This window comes from Halictus rubicundus, chromosome 5, assembly GCF_050948215.1.
Source record: "Halictus rubicundus isolate RS-2024b chromosome 5, iyHalRubi1_principal, whole genome shotgun sequence".
Taxonomy (NCBI): domain Eukaryota; kingdom Metazoa; phylum Arthropoda; class Insecta; order Hymenoptera; family Halictidae; genus Halictus; species Halictus rubicundus.
The window spans coordinates 12,100,539-12,126,981 of NC_135153.1; the positions used below are offsets into that span (position 1 = coordinate 12,100,539).

The 26,443-nt window shown below is 43.4% G+C and overlaps 1 protein-coding gene and 1 long non-coding RNA gene across 3 annotated transcripts in view; one reads left to right on the plus strand and one right to left on the minus strand.

Moving 5' to 3' along the window:
* The window catches only part of LOC143354397 (uncharacterized), a 532,419-nt gene that overhangs the window by 407,726 nt on the left and 98,250 nt on the right, over positions 1–26,443 (minus strand). The window lies entirely within an intron of this gene.
* Ptpmeg2 (Protein tyrosine phosphatase Meg2) lies at positions 422–25,464 on the plus strand. Of its 2 annotated transcripts, XM_076788416.1 has the most exons (11): positions 422–898; positions 5,045–5,278; positions 5,373–5,462; positions 5,693–5,833; positions 14,584–14,847; positions 15,580–15,968; positions 16,617–16,856; positions 17,126–17,276; positions 17,369–17,576; positions 18,202–18,480; positions 21,173–25,464. In XM_076788416.1, the coding sequence occupies exons 1-10, from the start codon at positions 866–868 to the stop codon at positions 18,429–18,431; spliced, it is 1,980 nt and encodes a 659-aa protein (XP_076644531.1). In that variant the 5' UTR covers positions 422–865; the 3' UTR covers positions 18,432–18,480; positions 21,173–25,464. The 2 variants fall into 2 exon arrangements, with proteins under 2 accessions (XP_076644531.1, XP_076644530.1); XM_076788415.1 differs by having other exon boundaries at positions 423–898; positions 18,202–25,464.

The following is a 26,443-nucleotide window of genomic DNA, read 5'->3' on the forward strand; positions in this document are numbered from 1 at the left end:
CGAATTCCCACGCTTTCAAAGCGTCCACACAGTTTTCGGTTAGAAACATTAATTACATCCGAAAATAACATTATTATTGAAGGTTCTAGACTTGTCCGGCCCCTGAAATCATGCTTACCGGTCGACAGGGCCACGTTCACGAGGCTGGTACAACGAAACAAGACCGAGCTACAGATTGATTTCAATTGGAAAACATGCTTCAATCTCCACTCTTTCAAAGTATCCACGCAATTTTTGCTTACAGACATGAACAAAATCGTAAAATATGTTTATTGCTGTTCTAGGCCCGGTGTCCGTCCCTGAATTCACGTTTCCCGGTGTACAAGTCAATGCCCCCACTCTCTCCGAATCGACTAATGCCTAAGGTATGCCCCCCACTCTTCAGTAAAACTGCGTGACACCCCTTATGGATCAGGCAGTAGCGCGTGGTACAGTGTGTCGCCTACACGGGGTTGTGCAGTCCGTGCGTTCAAGATGGCGCTGAACCCGTGCCGAGAAAGACGGCGATCGAGCGTCTGAACGGACAGAGAGAGAGTCTGCGGTGCACGGCGTTCGTGTTCGCCTATATCGTGGTGTCGAGCGTCGGACAATGAACGTGAGCCGGACCGATCTATCAGTCGACGAAGTGACTCGGGCCGGCAGTCGATCGCGAGGATCCGCTTGAAAAAAAAAAAAAGGAAAAACGGAGCGAGACAGAGAGAGGATCCCCGTGGAGGAGAGGAAAACAGGGAAACGCGCGGCGGCAGCAGCAGCTCGCGGGCACAAAATGTGGCAGTGGATCGTGGGACTAGCCTCGAAACGAAGTATCCGTTAGCGAGTGGTGCGCGGCTTTTTTGTCGGTTATGTCAGTGCGCGTCAAGTCAAAATGGCAGCCACGTTAACCGTCGAGCAGGAGCAGGTAAGAGCCTTGCTTGCGATCGATCGTTGTTCGACGACGATGCCTCGAAACCGTTTTTGGTCATCGGGAACGGTCGCCAGACACAGGAACGTGTTTACAGGGTGCTATATAAACACACGTCGCCCGTTTCCTCTCTATCGTCAGACTATCTCTCTCTCTCTCGCGCGCTATCTCTCTTTCACTCAGACACATTCTCTTTCTCTCCTGTTCTCTGTCTTTCTCTATCTACGTGTTTCAGTCTCGCGGCCCGTCCGGTCCTTTGAGTCCGCTCTTTTTCTCAATAAAATTCGAGCGGAAATCGTGGGACAATAGGAACCGGTATCCATTTAAACCGCTTCCGCGGATATCTCGCCGACGATTATTCCATTCGAGAGGCGGCATACGTGATGCTTGTTGAATGCGCGCGACGGAACGGTCTCGCTCTCGGCACTCTCGCGTGCGTACGTCGACTTTGGATCGTCGACGTTTCCCATTCAGCCGGGGACCATACTGTCATCGCGGGAATGTAATATTCAACCGCGCGGCGACGGCGACGGCGACGGCTGATTCCTTGCCTCTCTCCTCGAGGAAGCGAGCCTCGTGATAAATTAATGGCGAAACGACCCCGGACTAGAAACCAGCTCCTTTTTTTTTCTCTCTTTCCACCCGTTCCGTAAACACCGACGGAACACCGGCGGAGGGGGAATCGCGGGAAAGGGAGACGGAGGACCGTTTCAAGGGGGAAATGAAAAATGCAGGAAAATCGATACACGGCCGCCGGCACGCGTACACTGCCGCTCAAAAGTAGCCAGACACGATTACGGTGCTCGGCGATCTGTGATGCGTGCCACATCGATTATTAGACGAGGATATTCTTTTCGCTAGGCTCCTCTGCAGATTTCTATTCACGGTAGACTGTATTAACGAACTACCGGAAGGAGTGTATTCGAATGGAGCTTGAGCGGTAGACTGTGGATCTTCCTTGCTTTTATCAAACACACACGCTTCAAGTCGTACGAATAAATCCAATTGCATTTATTGGATCTTTATGCAAAAGATAAATTGTTTCCATCGGTGGTAAGGTGTCGCATAGAAATTTATTGCCATTAATAGATTCCGTAGATTGATGATGATGTAACAATATTTGTTAATTCGAAAATTCCCTATTAATGGAGAGAAATACCAGTTGTGTTTAATGCGGCCCTTGTCACAGAAATTTATTCCCTTTCATAATACATTCTGTATATTGATGATAATGTCACAATATTTGTTAATTCGTCCGATGCACTTACTGTTTACAAAATCTGCATTAATTGAAAATTCCCTATTAATGGAGAGCAATACCAGTTGTGTTTAATGCGGCCCGTGTCACATAGAAATTTATTCCCTTTCTGAATAGATTCTGTATATTGATAATGTAACAATATTTGTTAATTCGTCCGATGCACTTACTGTTTATAAAATCTGCATTAATTGAAAATTCCCTATTAATGGAAAGCAATACCAGTTGTGTTTAATTCGGCCCTTGTCGCAGAAATTTATTCCCTTTCATAATAGATTCCGTATATTGATGATAATGTCACAATATTTGTTAATTCGTCCGATGCACTTGCTGTTTACAAAATCTGCATTAATTGAAAATTCCCTATTAATGGAAAGCAATACCAGTTGTGTTTAATGCGGCCCTTGTCACAGAAATTTATTCCCTTTCATAATACATTCTGTATATTGATGATAATGTCACAATATTTGTTAATTCGTCCGATGCACTTGCTGTTTATAAAATCTGCATTAATTGAAAATTCCCTATTAATGGAAAGCAATACCAGCACACGCCGCCTCGTTGTATTTACAATACCGAACGTCGAAACGCGCCGAGAAACACAACAGCGGACGTGTCACTCGTCGACATTGATGCCGCTGCTGGCCGATACCGATGGCTGTTCTCGGAAAACGGCGACGCACTTAAAGGTCCGTTCCGAGGACAGCCAAACCTACTGACGATTCAGTCAGTCGATCACCGAAAGTTGCACGAGCAACAACGACCTGCGCTACGAGACGCCGTAGCCAACGGGTTGCATTAAACACGCTCGCAGTCACGACCCTGGCGTACGTTTACTCTCCCGTCTCCCACAGTGCAATCTATCGATTAGTTCGTTCGAAATAATAGTTGTAAGATTACGTTACTCGGTGGCAATTCGATGGTTTATGAATGAATTGTTGCTACCGAACGATTCATTGAAAAGGTCCAGTAGTATTTGTCTGTGTAAAGGAGCGCTGAAGCTACTAGGCGAGTTTAAAGAATGCGGATCCTTTCTTCTTGCAATTGTTGAAGATTCGTTGAAAATGATTACAAGACGTTTCTCCTGTGATTTGTGTAAGCCGATTCAAACTAATTGCTTGTAGATATCAACTGTAGTATATTACATTGTCCTTGTAGTTTTAAAAAACTTACTATCTTACGTCCTCACACGTGCGGATAGTTTCTCCGATGATTGCATAGAGTCTGAATCAGCTGTGTGTATATCTTGCCGATGAAAAATGTTTACAGTATTATCAGTGGTGCTAAATTGACTATGAATTGTAAATTGCTGTCTATGCGGTCTGATCCAAATTTGGAGTAGCCAACTTCCCTACAAATAGAACAATGTGTACATACAGGGTGCCCCATTTTTCGCCAAAAATTACCCACATGCAATTAAGAGTAACAAAAAGATGGTCTAATAAGCATTGACTATTGAATGAACTGACCAAGATCAGAAGAAATCTACCGAGCACTGAAAGCAGCTATTCTGTACTATTTTATAAAAACGAAATTATTGAATTCATGTACAGTTTGTGCGATTTTTATAGTGATACATACCTGAATGAAATTCCTCCTATCAAAATTCTTAATTTCCATCTAGTCTTTAAAACTTGACGCGGAGTAAAAAAGATTTTTATCCTGCATAAAAGTCCACAATCTAGTACCTTCGTTTGCATAGCGTTTTCTCTTATCTTATCTCCTCGTCGTATTAAAATTTTCAATTTCTATTTAACGTCTATCTGTGAAAATTGACTCGGAGTAAAACAGATTTTTATCCTGCATAAAGATCCGCTATCTCGAGCCTCCGTTTGCATAGCGTTTTCTCTTATCTTATCTTCTGGTCATATTAAAATGTTCAATTTCTGTTTGATGTATCTGTGGAAATTGATTCGGAGCAAAAATCATTTTTATCCTGCACAAAGGCCTAGTCTCCCGTTGCGTAGGATTTTTCTCGTATTTTTGCTCGCGGTGCGTGCAGATTTTCGGCCGGGAAAATCTGGAACAGTCTGTAGCTGAAGAACGTCGAGCGTCGACGTTTTCCGTCGACGATGCCGGGTGCGATCGCGTCGGGTCCGTCGGTGCGACGAGCAGACGCGTAGAGAGGAATTGAACCAAAGTATCGATTCGCGATATTAAGTTTCTTCTTGACCCTGGAGCGAACCTATCCGTTTACCGTGGCCGCGGTCCCCGGCGAGCGTACTATGGCGGAAGTGGCCGGTGGGGAGGCAGTCGGCCACCGGAAGTCAGATCGGTACTCAGAGCATGTACAGAAATCATTGACGAACGACTGTCGCGCGTTTCGAAAGCGTAGAAACGCCGTGAGACCGTTCGATCATTTTAAACGCCCGTGGACAGACTTATTCGCGATTAATTAGCGGTGGAACCTCGGCGAATGAATGCCCACTTCCGGTGATTGTTGATTACGCGCGCCACGCCGCCGGCTGCCAGGAAAACTAACTTTTCTTCCCGACTTCGCTCATTCTTTTTTAGTTGCTCTCCCGCTCGAATAAAACTCGCACTTTGTTTGCCGTCTGCTTCCTGTCTGCGAATTCTAATCGCTCTTTGCGGCTTCTTTCGAACACCTGGCCAGGAGTTTCTGGCGCCATTCTGAACCGCGTTGAAAGATAGATGGCAAGACGAAATTACGAAGAAAACCATGTCTACGTTCTTTATTGTTTCGTTTGCTGACAAATACAAAACAGTTCTCTATACCGTGTAATTTTTATTTTGCATAAAAATCTGCATCAGATATGCAGAGGAAGTATTAAAAGCAAAGCAAATTATAGAACGCGCTTTAATCGCATCGATACAGCTTCCGCTAATTTTCTTGAGAGTAACGAACACTGTATTTTCATTTAAAGGCCACGAAAGAGTTTATAGAAGCAGTGAACAAGTGCCGGGCAGGCAGAAGGGCCGGTCCGGTGTCCTGGAGCACAGCAGTCAAGTTCTTAACAGCCAGGAAGTTCGAGGTAGCAAGAGCGTTAGCTCTGTACGAGCAGCACGAGGCCACCAGAAGAAGAGAAGGCCTAGCTCTTCTGCATCCCACTCAGGAACCCTTGCTCAGCGAACTACGCACAGGAAAATTTACAGTCCTAGTAAGGAGACCCGCTCTAGTTAAAAATAAAAAGAAAAACCAGAATGATTCACGCCTCGTTAATTAAACACGTCCAATGAAACTTCCAATTTCAGCCTTCCAGGGACGGTACAGGGGCAGCCATAGCGATCTTCACGGCGCATTTGCACCTTCCACAGAACACCACGCACCAGACAACCCTGCAAGTGAGTAATTCCACGATCGTCGTCCCTCGACCTGGTCCCTCACCGTCGCGCCGCCTGATGATGCAAATTAGACCGGTGACAAGAGAGTTTACAATTCCCATTTAGCATCGGCAAACACACAATGCACTTCAATACCGAATAATAAGGGATGACGCAACAAGTCGACGCCTAATGGCCGCTTTGTCACAAGACGCCTCTAACAATGGAACTTTCTCTCTGTTGCGTCGCAGGGCGTTGTGTATCAATTGGACGCGGCACTCGAGAGCGCAGAGACACAGAAGCATGGTCTGGTCTTCATCTACGATATGTCGGATAGCAAGTACCAGAACTTCGATTACGACCTCTCGCAGAAGATCCTCACGCTCTTGAAGGTGAGTTACGAAAGCACACCTGCAAGATCTTCTTAGCAACATATAATTCCAACGATCTTTGCAACTTTCAATTATTGTCCAAGCCTACTGGCACTTAAAAAATCCATTTTCATTATTCAGTCCGAAAGCCTCGTTCTTTGTGAACATTTCGAGGCAAATTTCACTTAAATATTCGCGTAATTGCGGAAGGTATCAGAGTAAACGTATGACAAGGGTGCATACTGAAGGGATGCAGGAGTTTGAAACTCTGGGAAAAGATAGTTCTCAAGAAAGGTATGACATATACTTTTTTTTAGCGATCATTGTAATTACTGAGGGGTGAAAAGAGCCCTCGAAGTTGAGGGTGCAAACATTCTTCTTGAATATCTTGGAAACTATTAGAAACTATTGCGTTCAGCATTTTACATTTTTAGAACATTGAGAACCGTTAGATTGTAATAACTACACTGTGGATTCTATGCATTTATAACAAAAATGAGTATAAATACTCTTAAAAGACTGTCGATGTACAATTTTCACTTTGTTGAAATTATTAAAAAAAAAGAACAACAATTTTATCTAGTTCCACTGTCTCGCAATTGACGCAAACAATTTTTACTTTGCGTGAAGATCCGCAGTCTAGTAGTAACTATTTTAAACACTATAATGTTAAAAAAAGAAGTGACATTTCAAGACGTTCGCCGAAATAGATTTTTCACCTCCAGCATCGAGGGCTGTTTCCACCCTTTCTACGCCCACGAAGCATCTAAAAAAAAAATATCAGTCAAATTATTTTCCGAGTACCACGTCGTCCAAAAGTTTCATCGAGATCTTCACTTCGGTGTGCATTCTCGCGAGTGCTAGAAAAGCTTGATCAATTGCACTCCGGTCCACCTGCACCGTTCCCGGTGACGTTCGAGGCTCGGTGTCCGGATTCGACGGAGCCTCGTGAAACAAAGGGGCTTTCGTCGCCGCCAATTGTTCGCTCCAAATATGGCCCATTATCTTTGCACAGGAAATTTAATCAACATCTTTGGCTTTTATTCTGGCTGCGAACGAAATCAGGACGCGTAACGCACGCGTGCCGTCGGTGCGCGAAAGCGCTCCGAAATATGTAGAAATCGTCGCGGAAAACGCCGGCACGCCGTTTTCTTTCTAATTTACACGTTCCGGTGAACGGACATTGTTTCACGTCGGATAAAGACGCGTTTATATTTCCTGAACCCTCGACTCACCTTTCTTTCACTCGGGAATGTTCATAAATTTGTTCATCAATTTCTTTAAAGGACGTCTCATAGGTTTGTTCGTCAACTATAATAAAATCAATCTCATAGATTTGTTCATCAACTTCTTTAAAACTGATCTCGTAGGTTTATTCATCAATTAAAATCAATATCGTAGATTTCTTTATCAATTTCTTGAAAACACATCTCATAGGCTTATTCATCAATTAAAATCAGTCTCATAGATTTGTTCATCAATTTCTTTAAAATTGATCTGATAGGTTTATCCATCTCATAGGTATATCCATCAATTTCTTTAAAGTCAATCTCATCGATTCTGTCATCAATTTCTTTTCTGTAGGTGCTTCTTGCAGACTCATTAGTCTTTCTGTCTGTAGCCTAATCTACTAGTCATTCTCTCTTCATTCAATTTAATCACTCGAAATTGAGTAATCAAATTGTGTGCAAGTAATTACCTTGAAACGAATAATGATTAACCTGTGGATCTAAACAGACCCGAAACTCATCGTTGTAGGATTAATATCTTGGAGTTTTGATTATTAACACTTCCAACGCATGTAGTGCAATATTTTCAGTGATACTGTTAACAATTCGACACACCACCCACAATTTTAGCCCTTCAAAGGCACCAAGGGTTTCCTAAAAATTCTGTAGAAATTCCCTAACATACTCTGAAGTGTACACTTGAAGACTACAGGCTCTAATTTCTCAAAGGAAGTGAGACTTCGTGTTTGCAATTCATAATTCACGATGCAGCCGGGAAAGTCAGCGAAGGGAAAATTGTCGCTAGGGCCCGTGGATTGTTTCCTGGAATAAAATGAATCACGAAGGGACGTTTTCAGGGGCACGATCCACTCGGAAATCATCGATCGGTTCGCGGTGCGCGATGTCTTTCGAAGACACCGTGTATAACGGAGGGTTAGGGGCACGTAAAGTGATTCCGGAGCGTCTCGTGCATGGAGGGGTGCATCTCAAAGAACAGGAAAGCTTTAAGGGGGTTGTTCACGCTCGACGAAAACCTCTGGGCTGCGATTGCCCAGTGAACCGCGGCGGCAATGGGCTCGCCAAGGGTGTCTCAAAGGTTTCGCCGGAATGACTCAATTATGGGGTACTTATGGGACTATTTATAACGAGGTGTTTGCGTCACCGCGCGCCGCGATAAAAGTACTGTCTCTCTCTCTGTCCCTCTCTCCCTCTCTCGCTCTTGCTCTCACAGTTCGTTTAGCCGATTGTTTACCAGGAAGCTCGCGGACCGAGGCTATGAAAACTATGGCTGGACGCCGGCGTCGCGGACGGAAAACCGTTCGCGGAAAGGGAAACGCGACGCCGCGACGCCCATTCCCAGCTTTCCACTCGGATAATAGCCGGCCGATACTCTTTCGGTTCCGCTCTATTATTCGTATTTATGCTGTGGCAATCGCCGACCCACGCCCCTTCGCCGGCTGGAACTTCCACGACGATGAAACTCGCTCTTTTCACCGGCCACCTGATTGATAAATTGCCGTCTGAATCCCGACGGATCTCGCCGGATCCCCGCTTTCTCGGTATTTCTACGCCAGTGGAACTCAAGTTCTTTGGAACTTCACCCTGGTCGTGCGATTTCAATCAGGAAAGACGTGCCAGCGCTGTTCTCGAGGACCAAGTAGATTCGGACGACCGTGGTCAGACCGGCGCGCGGAAAAAGAACGTTCGAATTAACACGTTCGTCGCCGCGTCACCCATATGTGGGTGACGGAATTGCTTGTGCAGGTTTTAAAATGAATTTTTGCGTTGATATATTCATTGTACTAAACTTGATTAGGATCTGTAACATGCAAGAAAGTTGGAGGATTACTCAGTATCATACATTTAATTTTTTGCAATTTTTATTTCATTAAGTAACTTACTTTGATTTTATGGAATTTTTGGGGTTTCTAGTTGGGCGTTCAAAGTGTTCAATCTTTCGTCGACATTTCTTCTAACAACTCGGGGTTTTCTTACACAATGCTATTTTTACTATATCGCAAAAAATTGTGCACAATTAAACAAGAATTCGTGGAGGAGTTCCGTGATAAATCAAAAAAATTGGAACAGTACAAGTTTAATTCATTGGGTCTTACAGGCCTGATGAATGTATAAAATATACAGTCTACTAATCTCAGGCATAAATTGTTGAGATTATACATTAATGTATATTATAAAACGGCGAAACATCTAGAGAAATCCTGTGGTGCAATACTTGTGAGTCACTTTCTGGGCTCTGTAGGTTCAATGTTAATCGTAAATGTCTTTTGCAGCCAGTGGGGCTATAAAGTTCTTACTTTTCGGGGAAATTTGTTTTTGGTAGTAGCTGCGTTCACTCGTTGCGTGGGCAGAGGAGTATTTATTTATACATCGTTATTTCGAGATGTTAAAGGGAATGTGGAAAGTGAGTCCATACGTACGTGGTTGGTTGAACGAGGGGTAAATGTAGACATTCTATGAAAAGTAGGGGGACGAACGAGGGTTGAAAAAAATTCTTCCTCGTCAATTCTACGTTCTTCCAACACATTAATTTTTTACCATTGCGTCAATTTTACACGGAAGAACAGACTCAGTTGGAAAAATAGAGAATGATCGAGGGTTAAAAAAAGGTGTCGCTCAGAGCCAAGGTTCTCTATAACCGTTCCAGCAACCGAGATCGATATTCCACCGAGTTTCACCCCCTTACAAAACAGTCCTCTAAAAAGGGACAAGCTTCACCATTTTTAGAAAAATAATTTATTGATGAGGCTTAACAAAAATTCCTGTTGGAAGTAAACGTTCCTCAAAACCGCTCCAGCAACCGAGATCGATACCTCACCGATTTTCACCCTCGTTCGAACTATCCCTTAAAAAAAGACGAGTTACACCGTCTTCGAGAAAAATAATGTACAGATTAGGATTACAAAAAATCTCTGCTCTGACCAAAGCCTTTCTATAACCCTCCCAGCGACCGAGATCGATATTCCACCGATTTTCACCCCCTTTCGAGCTACACTCCAAAAAAGGCGAAAATCATCGTCTTTGGAAAAATAACGTACACCTGAGGCCTAAAAAGAATTCCCGTTCTAAGCAAAGACTTCCCACGACCGCTCCAGCGACCGAGATCGATACCCCACCGATTTTCACCCTCGTTCGAACAATCCCTTAAAAAAAGACGAGTTTCACCGCCTTCGAGATAAATAATGTACAGATGGGGGTTATAAAAATCTCTGAGTAAAGGTTCTCTATAACCTTCGAATAATCCTCTAAAAAAAGCCGAGTTCCAGCGTCTTCTAGGCTCTAAAAAAAACCGTATCGTTCTCGAGAATCAATAATCTTTCCGCGAGGCGGAGAGAGAGAGAGAGAGAGAGAGAGAGAGAGAAAGAGAGAGAGAGAGCGCCCCGCCGGCGAAGTCTCCTATTTTCGAAAAATCGATTTTTCGAGCGGCGTCGAGCCAGGTGCAGGCACGCACGCACATCCCCTTAAATCTCGTTCGAGTAAGCGTCGCGCAGGGGTTGCTCTCGCCGGTTAGGGGTTGCTCGTCGGTCACCCCCGGGTAAGTGTCTCGTTGAGAGACCCTGGTCGCGATACGTCACCGCGCGCACCGAGAGGGAGAGAGAAAGAGCGAGAGAAGATAGCCGAACGATATCTAGAGAGGAACGGAGACAGAGAGATATAGACAGAGAGAGAGGGAGACAGAGAGAGAGAGAGAGGATCGCGAACTCTGCCGGGCAGAAAGAAATTCGCATAAGGGATGTTGGCAGCGGGCGAGTGGCGGCGAAAAGAAGGGGTCGGTTTGCGCGCATGCGTTTCTACGCGGGAGAGCATCGCGACGCTCGCGGTCAGTAATCATCGTGACCCCTTTGCGGCGTTATCGCGGACGGATCGAGAGAGCGAAACGTAGAGACAGACAGATAGAGGTAGAGAGAGAAAGAACGAACGAACGAACGAACGAAGTCGCAGTCCGATTTCTTTTTCCAGCAGCGAGTTGCTCTCTCTCTCTCTCTTTCTCTTACTCGTCCTCTTTCGAGCCAGATTTTCACCTGGTCTCGGCTCGCGAAGGTGTCGTCGTCGCGCGATGTTCGACGGACACGCGTCACCGTCGTCGACGTCCGTTCGATCCGTGTCAAGCGTGCGAGCTCGGTTACGCTAATTCCGCGGTATCGATTGACTGACCGAGTGCCGGCAGTGATTTTTCGATCGCATTCGACGCCTCTCAAACGCCTTCTAGAGCTTTCTGGATCCATCTGAGGGTCTAAAAACGCGGGACTAAATCAGTGGTGTTAGTGATCATCGACGGACTCCAGGACACGGAGTCGGACGAACCCGTTGCGAATCGATGCCCGATCAGAAAGTACTCGGGCCCGGTGCATCCACGCACCGTCACCGAACGCTCTAATCTATCGATTGACCGTCTCCCAGCCCGCTATCTATCCGGGTGACCGAATCTACACCCTGCTGATCGTCTCCTCTGTTTCCGAATCCTCAACGAGATCGCATCGGAAAAGGAAAGAAGCAGAACAATCGGATATACCGAGGCGTTTTCTTCGCTCGCTGGCTGGTCGTCGACGTAACCGGGTTTGTGTGCTTAAGATCGACGGAGATATCTGTAGTGGTGTGCTGCTGACGTCGTTGCCGTTACGGTTACTTCCGCCCTCTATACACACCGCGGAGAAGGGTACACCGGAGGGTTAAGTTCCCGTGCCCGCTGCGTTTTGCATGCTCCACATCGGGAAACATTTTTTTCCACCTCTTCCTCTCGCCAGCTCCCTACTCTTCTACCGCGGCTGCTGTTCGTGCTGTCGTCGGTGGTGCTTCATTGTCCTCGAGACTTTTTCTCCCCGTTGACCTGAAAATTTCATTGTGCTCCGTTTCGTCGACTGAATTATTCTCCACGGGCATTTACCAGCTGGCCGGCTGTTTTCTTATTAATTTCCACGTCGGGGCTGCCTAGGACTAGGCACCTTTGTCCGCGCATTGAACGTGCACAGTCCATAGCCTCGCGGATCGCAGTTGGCACTAACTCCCGGCTTATATACCCCCGGTGTGTGCTATTATTGCAACGTCTTTGAAAGGTCGCTCCGTTTCGAAAATAAATTATGCAGTCACCTGTACCGATCGCTTTTTAATACCGCCGACAAGCCGAGTAGCCTCTTTCTTTTCTGCTCTTCTTCTTCCACTTCTTCTTTCCCTTTTTTTTTCTTCCTTCCTTTTTACATTGTCTCTCCCACCGCCGCCGGATGTGCGGTGCGTACCACGTCGGCCCGAGGAAGATACATCGTCGCACACCACCACCTCGAGCATGCTCCTCGTCGCATTGTGCGAACGCGCGTCGCATTAGTGTCAATTACTTCGCGGGACTCGGGCTTTTTCCGCTTCTTCTGCAACCCGATCCTTCGGGAACTGCAGGGGCTCCCGGGGTGATTGCGGGGCTCGGGCTCATCTGGATCTGTACTTGTCAATCATTTTAGTCCTCTGTGCGAGGTATATCGATGTTAGTGCGACCGATTCGACAGCTGTCGATTCGATTTTGTCACCGAAAACTAAACAGTGTCACCAGTGTCAACTCTTCTCGATTCTTCTGCACGTTAGTCGTTGAGTAACCAGTTTTTGGCGATTGCGGAGCTTGCGTTCATCTGGATCTGTACTTGTCAATCTTTTTAGTCTTCTGTGCGAGGTATATTAATATTAGGGCAACTCATTATTCAGCTGTCGATTCGATTTTGTCACCAAAAACTAAATAGTGTCACCAGTGTCAGCTCCTCTCGCTTCTTCTGCACGTTAATCCTTGAGTAACCAGTTTTTGGCGATTGCGGAGCTTGGGTTCATCCGAATCGGTATTCATCAATCTTTTTAGTCTTGTGTGGAAGGTATATTAATATTAGTGCAGCTCATTAAGCAGCTGTCGACTCGATTTTGTCACCAAAAACTAAACAGTATTCTTCTGCACGTGAATCCTTGAGTAATCAATTTTTTGGCGATTGCGAGGCTTGGGTTCTTCTGGATCTGTACTCATCAATCTTTTTAGTCTTGTGTGGAAGATATATTGATATTAGTGCAACTCATTAGACAGCTGTCGACTCGATTTTGTCACCAAAAACTAAACAGTGTCAACGGTGTCAGCTCTTCCCTCTTCTTCTGCACCTCAATCCTTGACTAACTGCAGTTTCCGACAATTGCGATATTTGGTTTCATCTCGGTCCTTCCTCATCTGTAGACTGCGGGTGTTTATGCATTTATAGTAAGCGCACATTTTCAAAATCGAAGAAAGCATGTAGGGTCGCAAATGACATCTTTACACCATGCATACAGCAAGGAATTTTCTAATTTATAAATTGAACTTTTCCCTCGTCCTAGTCGAACATCGTCCGAGGAACTAAATACAAATGTACTTCCTCTCCTAATCATTTTAATAAACCAAAATAGCGTAATAGTGCTGTTAAATTCTTCCAACGTGTTCTGATGTATGTCACTGACGCAGTTGTTGCACAATTGCATAAAATCTGCAGTCTACTTATCGGTCCACAGATCTTCTCATTGCAACTCCGAGTGGACAACTATCAATTTAATGCTTGTGTCAATGCTGAGGCTTTCGACTTGTCTTCAAGATTTCTGCATGCCAGAAATCTGAAACTTTGAAGTCCAACGACTGCAGTGTTGTCGAACGTTTGGGTATTGACACGAGGAGTAATTGTCACTGGTCACCGGAAACTGAATAGACTATATTTTTAATGCACTAGGTCGAACCGGACCTAGGCACCGTAGTCCAAGGATTGACGCACAGTCTGCCAACCCTTCTTGGCTCACAGCCTCGTCGTTTTTCTCGTTTGAATAAATCGTCTCTGTCATCGGAACATTTCATACGTTCACTGCTGTGTTTAACCCTGCGGCATACTCTTCAAGTTTATTCGACCCACATTTCTATTCCTCAAACCCTAGTTAACTGGGCTGCCATGCATGCAAATGATACCCTAGCTCTGCTATAGCTAAAAGAAGTTCCATCATTTTGTTTCAAACAACAATTTCCAAAGAAATCATTACTGATTACGTAACCCTAATTTGAAACAGTGGAAAGATTAGAAAAATTTTAGAGTATCGATATCTTACTTTCGGCCCGTAAAAATCATTAAACAGAGAAAGTCATTTCTAAGTAGCCCCAAACTCTTGTTATAGCTGCTGGAAATTTTTACTTTGCATAATGATCGGCAGTTCATTAACAAGGTTGATATTTCTACTGAAAAACACATCGAACGGTCCCTAGCTACTTATCTTCGCCTATGAAAGATTATTAGGACACTGCTGATAAATCGAGTGTTAATCGAACAACTTGTCGGACCAAAAAATCATTTTCACTTAACGAATATTACGTAGATTAATATAATGAACAGTAGCTTCTGGTCGTGTGAAGTGCAGTGTTTGGATCTTGAACAGTAAAATTGAAGTTTCAACGTCCCGCGGACGTCTTCGGCGGCCACCCGCGGTTAATTATAAAGATACAAGTTGGGATAACAAGTCGTTTGCAACGTGGACAACTTGGTGTTGCAGGGCGGCTACCCGGCGAAGCTGAAGAAGGTGTTAATCGTGACCGCGCCGCTCTGGTTCAAGGCGCCGTTCAAGATCCTGCGGCTGTTCGTCCGCGAGAAACTGAGGGACAGAGTGTTCACCGTATCGATTCCTCAATTAACGTTACACATCCCACGGGAATCATTACCGCACCGCTTGGGGGGCACGTTGGAGGTACAGCATGAGGCATGGTTGCTCCACTGTCTTAAATCCATGACAAACAGAGGCGGGGGTGAACTTTGCGAGGTCAGTTCTTGCTCCTTGCAGTCCACTTCGACTGCTGAATTCCCCTAAAAACGCAACCGAGTCGCAGACCAACACTGTTTGCACTCGGAGACTTGCCTTAGATCACCTGCCTGCAACTCGGACCCATTTCTTCATTTATTATTCCGGGAAATAGTGACTCCATTTAAATTGTGACTGGGCATTTCGTTGATTCCTGAAAGCACAATCAAGTTGTTCACAGATCAAAACTTTTTACCACTCGAAGACTTTCCTTGGAAAGAAATGTCCCAGAGTGACATTTAGAGATTCGGCAGATTCCAAAATTTTGATCCTGAAGCACTTGATTGATGTTTAATTTTTTGGAGAGAATCCGCGCCATCTTTTCTAGTTCTCTGGGGTTAATCGATTCGGCAAATGAGCGGCTCAATTATCCCAGAGTTCAAGATCTCTCCAGCGAAGTGAATTAGAGGCTCTTCTGGCTCCACGGAAAAGCTACTCTCTAGGTCCGCTCTGTCGGAGAGCTGCGAGAGCGAGGGGGAGTCCTAAAGAGAGACTTCTACTTGTGGACAAAAAAGTTAGCAAGGTCACCTCGGAGAGAGTAGCCCTCTCGTGGCGCGAGAAGTTGGCTACCATAGCGATGACCTTTTCTGCTAAATGGTTTCGGCGTAGCTAGAATTGCTAGAGCTCACCAAGCCCCATTAAGGACACGTGGAGAAGGTCATCGAATGATAACAGGGCGGTTTTGTTGCGTAGGTTACCCCCAGAGTGGGTAGTCCTCTTTCGCCCACATCGAAAAACCACACGGCTGCCCAGAATCCGAATGGAACCACGGTCAGTAGCTCGACTAGTCCTATAATCGATAAGAGCAAGGTGAAAAATGGTATCTCGAATATCGGGGACATCGAGATCACGAACGGCGACGTCTGGATGGGAACCGATGAGGCGCCGTCTCCAGTCCAACCTCCGTCCTCAGCTAGTTCAGGGTTCAGCGATGACGACAGCCTTCACGGGGACCTCGGGCTTCAGGCAGTCAGCATGGAGCAGCTCATCGAGGACATACATTCGAGGGGTCGCGCTGGACTGATAGCAGAGTACGCGGAAATCAAGCAGAGACCCCCAGAAGGATCCTTCAACAACGCCAAGTACGTTGCTTTTGGTTCAATCACCTTTTGATGAGACTCTGCTAGCTCCACAAGTCTAGGATAGCTAGATGACGTGGTTTCATCGGTAGATGAATATCAGGTCGTTCCATAAACTGCGTTGTTCCTCATTATGCTACACGTACGGGATCTTTGATTAGGCCACGTTTCTATGGAAAACTTCTCTTCATGTCTTGAATCCTCTGGTTAGTGATTAATTCTGTATTAGAAGCTCGTAGAACGATATACAGTTCTATTTAACTTCTATTTAGTTAGACTTTTTACTGCCTTTATTACAATGCCCAGTTCAATAAAGAAGTGGATATGTCTTGAATACGATGGTTAATACATTAGTGATTGCAACAAACTAGACTGAAATAGAAATTTATTTTCATTCTTGATACGTTGAGTAGGTTGAAAATAATATAACAGTATTTTGAAATTCATCTAATGTTGACTGTTTTAAATTACACCTATTCATTTTTGTCATAAACAACTGCTGACTATTAACGATTAAAGGGAAATGTAGGTATGTATTGGACAGCATGATTTATGGGATGATCTGATATTGTCTCGAGAAGTTTTATCTTGTTGCACGTTTTGCGAGGCGAGTTTGATTGTTCAAACCCAGTGAAAATTGCAACGTTTCAGATTAAGACCTAACCAGTCGAAGAACCGGTACACAGACGTGCTCTGCTACGACCACAGCAGAGTATGTTTGTCCCAAGTGGACGGCGACTCGACCTCCGATTACATAAACGCAAATTTTGTCGACGGCTACAAGCAGAAGAATGCGTTCATCAGCACGCAGGGTCCCCTACCGAAAACCTGCGGCGATTTTTGGAGGATGATATGGGAACAGCAGACCCTCGTTGTCGTCATGACCACTAGGTATTTATTCAATTACCCAAAAATGTCCTCCGCTTTAACTTTTTGCGGTCAAGAGCCCTGTAGATGTAGAAAGAGACGAATGAGATTAATCTTTAGTAGACTAATCTTCATCTGACTCGTTATTGTACAGAGGCCAAATAATATTTCTATAGCTAATCCGCATAATAAAATCCGCAATCTAATTAAGAGGCGCGGAGCGTATTTAACGCTTTAATGTCTGCAGTATAAAATTGTGAACAGTCGATTCAATGAATTATTTTTGATTTTAGAGTGGTGGAGCGAGGACGTACGAAGTGTGCACAGTATTGGGGCCCCGAGCCGGGCGAAGAGGTTCAAGCGGGTGGTTTCACGGTGACAACGTTGGAAGTCGACACCAATCCCGATTACACGATATCTATGCTGCTCCTGACAAATAACAAGGTACGGCGAACAGCGTGTTACCAAACATGGTGCTGTAGTATGAAGCGGCGCGACCGGGGCGATAAGGAAAGCAAAATATGTTATCATTTCAGACTGATGAGGCAAGAGAGGTTTGCCATATGCTGTACACAGCGTGGCCGGATTATGGCGTTCCACAGTCGGCCAGGGCTCTGTTACAGTTTCTAGCCTTAGTAAGACAACAACAAAATAAGTTACTCGCGTACAGAGGGGACACATGGGCCGGACATCCGCGGGGACCTCCCATAGTTGTTCACTGCAGCGCCGGAATAGGAAGGACAGGTAATCCGAGAACTCTGATCGATCACCCTTAGTTTCGTAGCATTCGCTAGATCACTGACCCTCTTTAGGGTTTTTGATCTTCACAGCCCCAAAAAGACGATTCTTGCGTGCATACATTTTCAACTTTAAGAATTTTTTCTGCTGTAACTGCAAAAGCTATGCAAATGATTCTTGACTAGAATGACTCTGTAGACTCTCCCGAATACGATGGTATATTTTTTTTATTACATTATAAACATATATGCTTGTTCAAACAATTTTTGAAGAGACCGAGGTACCTCTAACGCGCCAGTTTTCTCGACGTTTCATTTCCTTAAAAAATTATTTAAATATGATTAAACGTTTACAATGTTATAAAAAAAAGTATACCATTCTATTCGGGAGAGTCTGCAGAATTATTCTAGGTAGGAGTCATTCGTGTAGCTTCCGTGGTTGAAGCAGAAAAAATTCTTTTCTCCAAAGAAAGATTACAAAATTGCATTTTTTGATTAACCTGTTGACCAATTGGTTTTGTTAGCGAATTGGCTCTCGAATCTAATGAGTTGACTCGTCCTCAATGGTCAGCAGGTTAGCGGATGGTTTATACCGAAGGATAGAATGAAATGTTGTCGTGATTTTTCTACAGGAACGTTCTGCACGTTAGACATTTGCATATCGCGGCTAGAGGACACCGGTACGGTGGACATCCGTGGCACGGTGGAGAAAATCCGAGCACAGAGGGCCTACAGTATTCAAATGCCAGACCAATACGTCTTCTGCCATCGTGCTCTGGCAGAGTACGCACTCTCCAGGGGGATGCTTAGTCCGCAACATCTCGCTATGTTACCTCCACCCATAGAAGAAGATTCCGACTAGAGGATAAACGCTCTATTATCATGTACCAGAGATTGATGTTCTTCCCGAAGTATGCGTAAATAGTTCTCCTTACATAGCCTATCTCTAGCTTAAATAACTGAAAGTTATTTTTTGCTATCATCTCCATCGATGTAATATTTCCGATTTCTACTCTTACGTTAGGCTACGAAAGAAATACCGATCTAAAATAGGGGGGGTATCCCGACAGAAGAACTAGACTTTTTTCAAGGCCAAATCCGCGGAATCGGAAGTCCTCGAGAGGATTATCCGCGTTACCGCGATATTTTCAAATCCGTGTGAGAGAACGAGACGAGGGGAAAGAAAGTGGATAGAGAGAGAGAGAAAAAGAGAGAGATTTAAAAAGAAAACAAGATTCGTTGTCGATTGAAAAAATTAAAAAAAAAAAAAAAGAAAAAACGGTGTGCCGCGGACACCGATTCTAGAAGAAACGAGAAATAACGGAAACAAAGATGGCTGTCGATCGGATACCGCCGATCCTAACTTTAACCCTCTCATATGTAAATTTTATTGTACATTCTGTGAAAGATGGCCGCGAATTTATTAGAGAAGCGCTCAGAAACGCCTCGACCTTGTAAACATTCCATTGAGAGAAAAAGAAAAATGAACAAGTACTAAGTCAATTAAATTAAATATATACATATTTATATATATACATATATATAAATATAATATATAGACGGGTACGACGTTGTGTCCTGTTTCGTAGATTTTCAACGATGCATCTATTAATCTCTGTTGACGCGTTGTTCCACGGTAAACGTGTTTCCGAACGATCGTCGAGAGAGGATTGTTTATCGAACCGCTACGAGGGAAAACGGGTTGGAAAATTAGCGTTGCTTCCGTTCTAGAGCCGTGAAAAGCGCTTTGTTACGTGCCTGTGGCGGTGCGTTGCGTACGCATATTTTTCTGGACACGGTCGATCTGCATACTCGATTTACGACGCGCCGTGGTTCCAGATGCGGCTCTGGCTATACAGATTTATTTTTATTCGCGTACCCATTTGTCGTTATTTTTACCTATTTGTTACGTGGATGCAAGGAAGACGGCTAATAGGCCATGATTGGCATCCCAATTTTTTGGAAACTGTCCCGGAGAATATTTTCACAGACATTCTTTTAAAAATTCAGCAAAAGCTTTGCTTGAATTGTGTTCATGTATTTTTCGAAGTACGTCTTTCTACATGGAGTTTTAAACGTATTGAATTATTTATTTGGAAGTTCATAGTAAATTGATTGGAAATGATTCTGTATTTCTGCTCAGCCAGGGCTGCATTTCAAACTAACGTGCGACGTTCAGCTGCATTTTATTCGAGGCCTGATTGGCCTGATTTCGGACGACTCGACGACCATTTCTCGTTGCAACGTTTCGTTCGCTTCTCGCTGCGGACTGCGAGCAGAGTCCTTCTCGAAGAAAGTCCCGTTCGTAAATTCTACAGCGTGAAACAGTGATTTATAAAATGGTAAACTGATCAGAATTTGATATCCTGTGCGAAAGATTCTACAAATTCTTCTAGAAACTTGCAAAATCAGGAATCGAAATGAACGGTTGTAAAATGTCTTTGCAGTGAAAAGAGTATAATTTTTATTGGATTATGAATTCGTTAAGGAACGGTAACAGTGCTGTACAGTGGGACATTTCTTCGACTAGGACTCGGCTCGTGCCGGAAAGCGATCCTCGAGCGAATCGTTCCAAGATGGCCGGTCCCGCGCTTCCGGGCCTCGCCCGAGCCTGAATTTCCGCGAAGTACAAAGCTCGTAACGATAGATTGTTGTAGAATCTTTATATGAGAGGGTTAAAACCGGCGAGCCTCGTATTCGCGACGGTCGATCGAACTCGAGCGAACGAACCATTTCTAAAACGGGATTCGTGGGAAATATCAATGTTACGAGGATGTGGAGGTCGTTTAAAAGCGGGGAGAGGGAATGCGATGTTCTATCGGTGTCCAAAGGAGATGGTCGCATGTGTTTCTGAGAATCCTTTATTATTATTATTATCATTATTATTATTATTAATATTATTATTATTGCTATAAACGTGTTACGACGCACGGCCTTCGTCGCGCGGAAAATAAATAATAACCGACACGATCGTGTTGATAGACAGTTTTTTGGGTGACCAAAGATTATCTCCTAAAAACCATCTCAGAACATTGAGGTAGAAACTAAAGCTCGAACGCGCGGAGACTAAATTTCGCTGCCGTCGTCGATCTCGTTGAAACTTCTCCGTGGTGTCTCACCGGAAGAATAGAAGCCAGTTTATTAAAACGATAAGCGAGAGAGAAGTTTGTAGAAATCATTGTAAGGAATATTTTCGCAGATTTATTTTTGCTGAATGTTCGCCGAGAGAAGTTCGATCGAGATCGAGGATCGCGGCACTGCACGCAGAAGTGACGATTTCGCGGAACAATTCCCTTCGCAGGGTTTGCCAATCAGGGATCATCGTATTATAGTTATATTAAACGTACGGATTGAACGTTTCAACGGACGAATCGTTGAAGATCATTGACAGTTTCGAGAATGAGACGCGCGGTTCGTTGCGGAGACGCAGTCGCCTCGGAGAACGAATGAATAAAAATTTTAATTCTCCTATAAAAGTGAGAAAATTGTTGTTTATCGAGTCTACGAAATTTTAGATATATCATTACCGTAACTGAACTCTCATACGTCCCTCAGTATGGAAATTCACGCATTTTTCACATACTCTCTGTTTGTCGATTTTAGGGCGAAAGCAAAAATGGATGCAGCCCAGAAGTAACTGTTTCTGAGGAGCGTACGAGTGTTTAAAGCGTTCGAGATTTTCCACGTTTGAACAGCTGTTAACTTGTTTCTCGAGGAGCCGACTGTGGAAGTTGTTTAAAGTTCTTAGCGGAATGACGTTCGCTGATTCGATGTTTACGTTCTTCCATGAAAGCCTTCTAGTGTGCGCGAGGGAGAGAGAAAGAGAGATTACGAGGAGAGGGGAGTGCGATTTCTAATTTAAGGCTTTTACCGAGCGAGCTCTGAATAGAGAACCATTTGCGTTAACAATGTCAGGGTTGCGCGAGACACGTGCACCGCCCTGAGCTTCCCGCAATTTATTTTTCGACGTTCTCGAGCAGCCTTTCGAGCCAAGCATTAGTCGTTAACGGATGTCACTATCTATCCAGTCTTCAGTTTTTTAATCAACAGAAAGTAGACTGAGGGATCGACTAGAAATTCGTTTCATCTTCATTTGAATAGGTCTTTGTTTTTAATAATTCTTTGTTCAATCATTTCGATAAATTCTTTTAATCTTTCTACCGTTCGAAATTTCGCTCAGATTCCACAGTCTGTCGAGGAGAATACGATAGCGTTCTTAAATTCGTCTGACGTTTTTTAACCATTTTATATTTAACGAACTTATTTTTAGCACAACAGCATGAACTCCCGCAGTCTACTATTCTACCGAAAGCGAAGATCATAACTATTGAACTACAGTTACTCCGAACGCATGACGATTCGCATTCACGCGAAGAATAATAGTAAACGAGCTTCCGGCTTCCGAGAGTACCAACATTTCACTAAAAACAAAACTTATGCGATCCTGTTTCAAGCTATATAAACATCTTAAAAATACAAATTTCATATACAGCGACTTCGTAGATCCACACCACTCGCTTCTGTGCATTTACAGCCGATCAAAATCTCAAAAACACAAAGCTCCATAAAATCTAATCCGGTGTTACCTGAAAATCGACTAGAATTGTGAACATCGTAAATTGTTCTCGAGGGCTGTAAATTAGCATAAAAGGTTGCGGTTCGTGGATCGTGGTGTCGCGAACAGTTCCGCGAAAAGCAGCGCCTGCACAAAGTTCCGCCGTAGAGTATTTTATCGAGCGATTCGAGTACCCTGAAGTATCGAATGAATGAGTGTTGAAACTGTCCGATATCCAGCCACCCAATGTCTGATTATCCGTTTGTTAAATGTGTGTCGAATTGTTGCGAAAGAGAGTGAGTGTGAGAATGAAAGAGAGAGAGAGAGAGAGAGAGAAAGAGAGAGAGAAAGTTGCCACGTTGGATCGTTATTGGTACGACAATATGGCGTCGCAGCGTGTTCCCTGCGCCTCACATTGGTCCAGACCGAAGAATTACCTGTTAATATATTGCCTCCTAAATGTCAAGAGGTTCTTAAGGTTGTCACATGATTCTCTTAAAATAAGACGACAAAATAATCGCAATTTAATATAGAAAAACACATTGTATTATTGTATTATTTCAAAACCTGGTAACAGCTAAGGTCAAAACCTGAAAGTCGAGGGTAAAGAACATTTTCCACGGATATCTTAAAAACTACTGTAGATAGGAAAATGGTATACACGGCAAAATTGTGTCTTTTTATAAGATATACACCCGTGAAGACAGATTTCAAATATCACCATTTGTTTCAATAATATACTAAATATCATTTATTATTCACATGTTATCGCAATTTTTCGGGCATTTCCGGTGCTCTAACAAGAAAATGTTTCAAACACAAATTAATGAGTAATTACTCTTCTATAAAGTTCAATATAAAAGATTAGAAAAAAATTTTTTTTAATGAAAAATTAACAGCTAATTCCTCGATTTGGACCACTGTGCGTCTGTGCGATCGTGAACAACAACCGAGGCACGATTATGTGATAGCCGATTAGAATTCCTATTCTTTTCGTTTCACCGATTCGCAATCTTTCCATCGAGCCCTGCCACGGCCTCGGAAATTCGCGGTTCTACTTAATTATCCCTCGATTCTATTCGATTTGCCATAAACGACGTAGAGCGACGCGATTATTCTCGCCGGGGAATTCAACGCCGCGCAAAAATCTTTGTCGTCGATCTGCATGCTCAAAACAGAGGAGAAACCCTCTGATTAACATTGGAACTGAAATTCGAACCTATTCGAAATTATCATAATTTTTAAATAATTTTTAACAGCTCAAGTCTATTCTCGCGAATCTCACTGCGTCGTGTTGCAAATTAATTTCTGGCCAAACCCTGACGAATTTTGGTAATTGTAGAAGAATTATTTTGTAGTTCCAGGGTCGAGAAAATGAATCTAATGAATTGCAAGTAATTGGAATGATATGTAAATTGAGGATCGTGGTAACTATGATTGAAGAGAATTTGAGAGAGGGCAAACGTTTGCGCGTCGTTGCAGCTTATTGCCCAGAATCCACCGCGTGTATTTTTCTGTACAGAGTCTGTGTATATTAAACGCGCAAGAAATTTTTAGCACCGTGATTGACGTATGTCGACGGTGGGCGCTGTTTGTTAGAGAGATCTTCGAATTTTATATAACGAGAGGCGCTGTTGCAAAACGCTTAGTCAAAGTTAAATAAGTTCGAATATTTGTCGATGTACGCACGTTCCTCCTACTCTTGGGTTACCTTACGAAGGGCATGTTATCGGTACAATCACGTTTATTACTATTTTATTACTATTATTAATGATTATTGCTATTACTACTACTATTATTATTATGATTATGATTATTATTATTATGTCTCTAACGTTTGTAATTAGTTTACGATGCCCTTTTATATTATCTATATACGATATTTATTAAAACGTTTATCTGAAAGTACTCGTACGATGTATATATATATATGCGCACATATTGTTGTCAAATTGTAAGGTTCACTTTTCAACCTCCGTGTCCTCAGAGTTCGAAAGTATAAGTATTCATCTTTCTCGAGATCGTTCAGTTTGAGAAAAGGTGATGGGGGTTAAAGCCACGCCTACTTTTAGCCTGAAAAATTCTTAATATTTTGCAGTATTTTGTTCACAAGTTTGGTCGATGAATTTTGAACGGAGGTTGGATCGCGATCGAATTTTCTTTGGAGCGAAACGGAGATTCGGTTTTTCCGACGTTTTCATCCCTCGCCCCCCCCCCCCCACAGTTCTCCCGTTCAGTGTGAATGTAACAACGTGTGATTTTATAGAAAAACTTGTATGTGTCTATCTCGTAATATCCTGAGGCGTGTGAAGGGTAGCGGGTGAGAAGCGCGTGAACGATTTGAGAGAAAGGCAAAGCGAAAACAATAAGGGAAAGAGACCACCAGAGCAGGTACCAAAGTTCTTCTTCTGTTTTTGTTCGTTTAAAAGTGTTCGAACGAGTAACGTGCACTCTAGGCCCCAATTCGTACAGAGTTCTCTGCGCACATTCAAGCAAACTGCGGGCGGATAGACCGAGCCAATCGGTCTGACAGTATTACGAATTATGAGTTTGTATCTACTGGCTGCTGCAAAACGTATGGTCCGAATCGAAGCGCTTCACTGATTAAAATTGACACTTTACCTACTCATAGTCGCATATGCTGGAACTACCGAGCGATAGAGGCAAGGTCCCAAAACATTTAGTAAAAATCAGTTTATTCAATAACTAGCCTGAAATTTTCTGCATATTTTCGTAATTATAAAATGAAGAATTTAAAGTGTTCCGAATCTTCTGATAGTCGTAGCGTTAACAATTGACGGATTTTTGCACCAAGTTAACTTAAATAATGTAGTCTAATAATAATATCTGTTGGAGTTGTTGCTTAGGAAGAAATTATTTAGCTTATTTAAGGTCTAGGTGTAATGAATGGTTGTAAATCTTGGTTTTTTTTTAAAGCAAGTTCATCTTTGGACAAGCCGTACGTTTTGAAGCAGCCTGTAGTCCGTGTATCGTCTTTCGTCTGTTCTCCCTCTGTTCTCCGTTCGGTTACTTTCAGACAAAGTTGCGAACAAGGTGGGAAACACGGAGTGGAACAAGATGACTAATATCAAAAAAAAAAAAAATAAAATCGGAGAGAAATATTTTAGTGCGTAAATCGAATGCACGCGATATTCCTGTCGTTTGATTCGTTGATTTGGAACGTTTAAAGCGAAGCGTGCTGACACGTTTGTCTGGGAATACGGAGATTTAAATTAAGAAAGAGAAAACAAATTGTACATACGAGTGACATGACTTCGAAACGACTATCGCACATAAATGTATCTAATAATTATTTAATATATTGCAGATATAAATGGCATTAACTTTCTTTGTTCTCATTTTCCTCCTTCGTTAATTCACCATAAAAGCAGTACCTGTTATTATGGAAAATAGGTTGAAATATAACAATTTATGAGCTAAAAAAATATTCTGGGGATGCAGAATTGTTCAGGAGAATTTTTTGCACCGCTATTATACAAGGAAGTCTATTTATTATTAAAAATGGGGACAGTATTAGATACTTGTTATAGGCACAGATGATTCTTTCCGCGTTTCCCATAAGATACAATGCTAATTCCGTCAAGAGTCATCTGCTCCGGATAAATGTCCGTACAGCGCCAAAGGAGATAGCGGCAAAACGCTCAAACTATTAGCCAGATTTTAATTTTACTCACTCGCTCAGGTGGCGCCACATGTTAACTCCGAAACGCCAACTCTGTTAGAAAAATATTATCGACTGATTTATTCCACTGAAAATGCACCCTTGTGTGTATCCTGTTATCAGGTCGTATCACAGACGAGGTACAGGAGTAGACCAATCACCCAATGTATTTTTTTGTCTCACGTCCGCGGGGCTCTACAGCCCCATTACCATTTTTGGGTTACATCCTACCGTATCGGTCGGAACTAATATTGTGGAACTAATATTACAGACGAGATGTAGGAATAGGCCAGTTCAGTCATCTCATCTTATGCTGTTTCCTGTCGCACGACATGAAATACCGAGCAATCATAATTAGAAATCTTAATAAGAATCGAGTATCTTGTATACTTCGAATAATCATGCATAAAAGTTACTTTGACAATCTATCCTAGAGGGCACTATTTTTCGAGCGACACATTCTCCTGTAAGGCTGGCAGTCTTTCTAAATATCTTGTCGATGGCTCGGTTCTGTTCCAGGAAAGACGGTCCGGTTCTGCGGCATGCTAAGGCTGAGCAGATGTCAGCACTATATCGGAAACGCCGAAAACTCGGGCGTGAGCACTCTCCTATCCTCTCTGGAATTAGCATTATATCT

Coding starts and splice junctions, on each gene's coding strand:
- Ptpmeg2 (XM_076788416.1), top strand. CDS start 866: ATGGCAGCCACGTTAACCGTCGAGCAGGAGCAG. Junction 5,463..5,692: donor CGCACCAGACAACCCTGCAA/GTGAGTAATTCC, acceptor GTTGCGTCGCAG/GGCGTTGTGTATCAATTGGA. Junction 16,857..17,125: donor GTTGTCGTCATGACCACTAG/GTATTTATTCAA, acceptor TTTTGATTTTAG/AGTGGTGGAGCGAGGACGTA.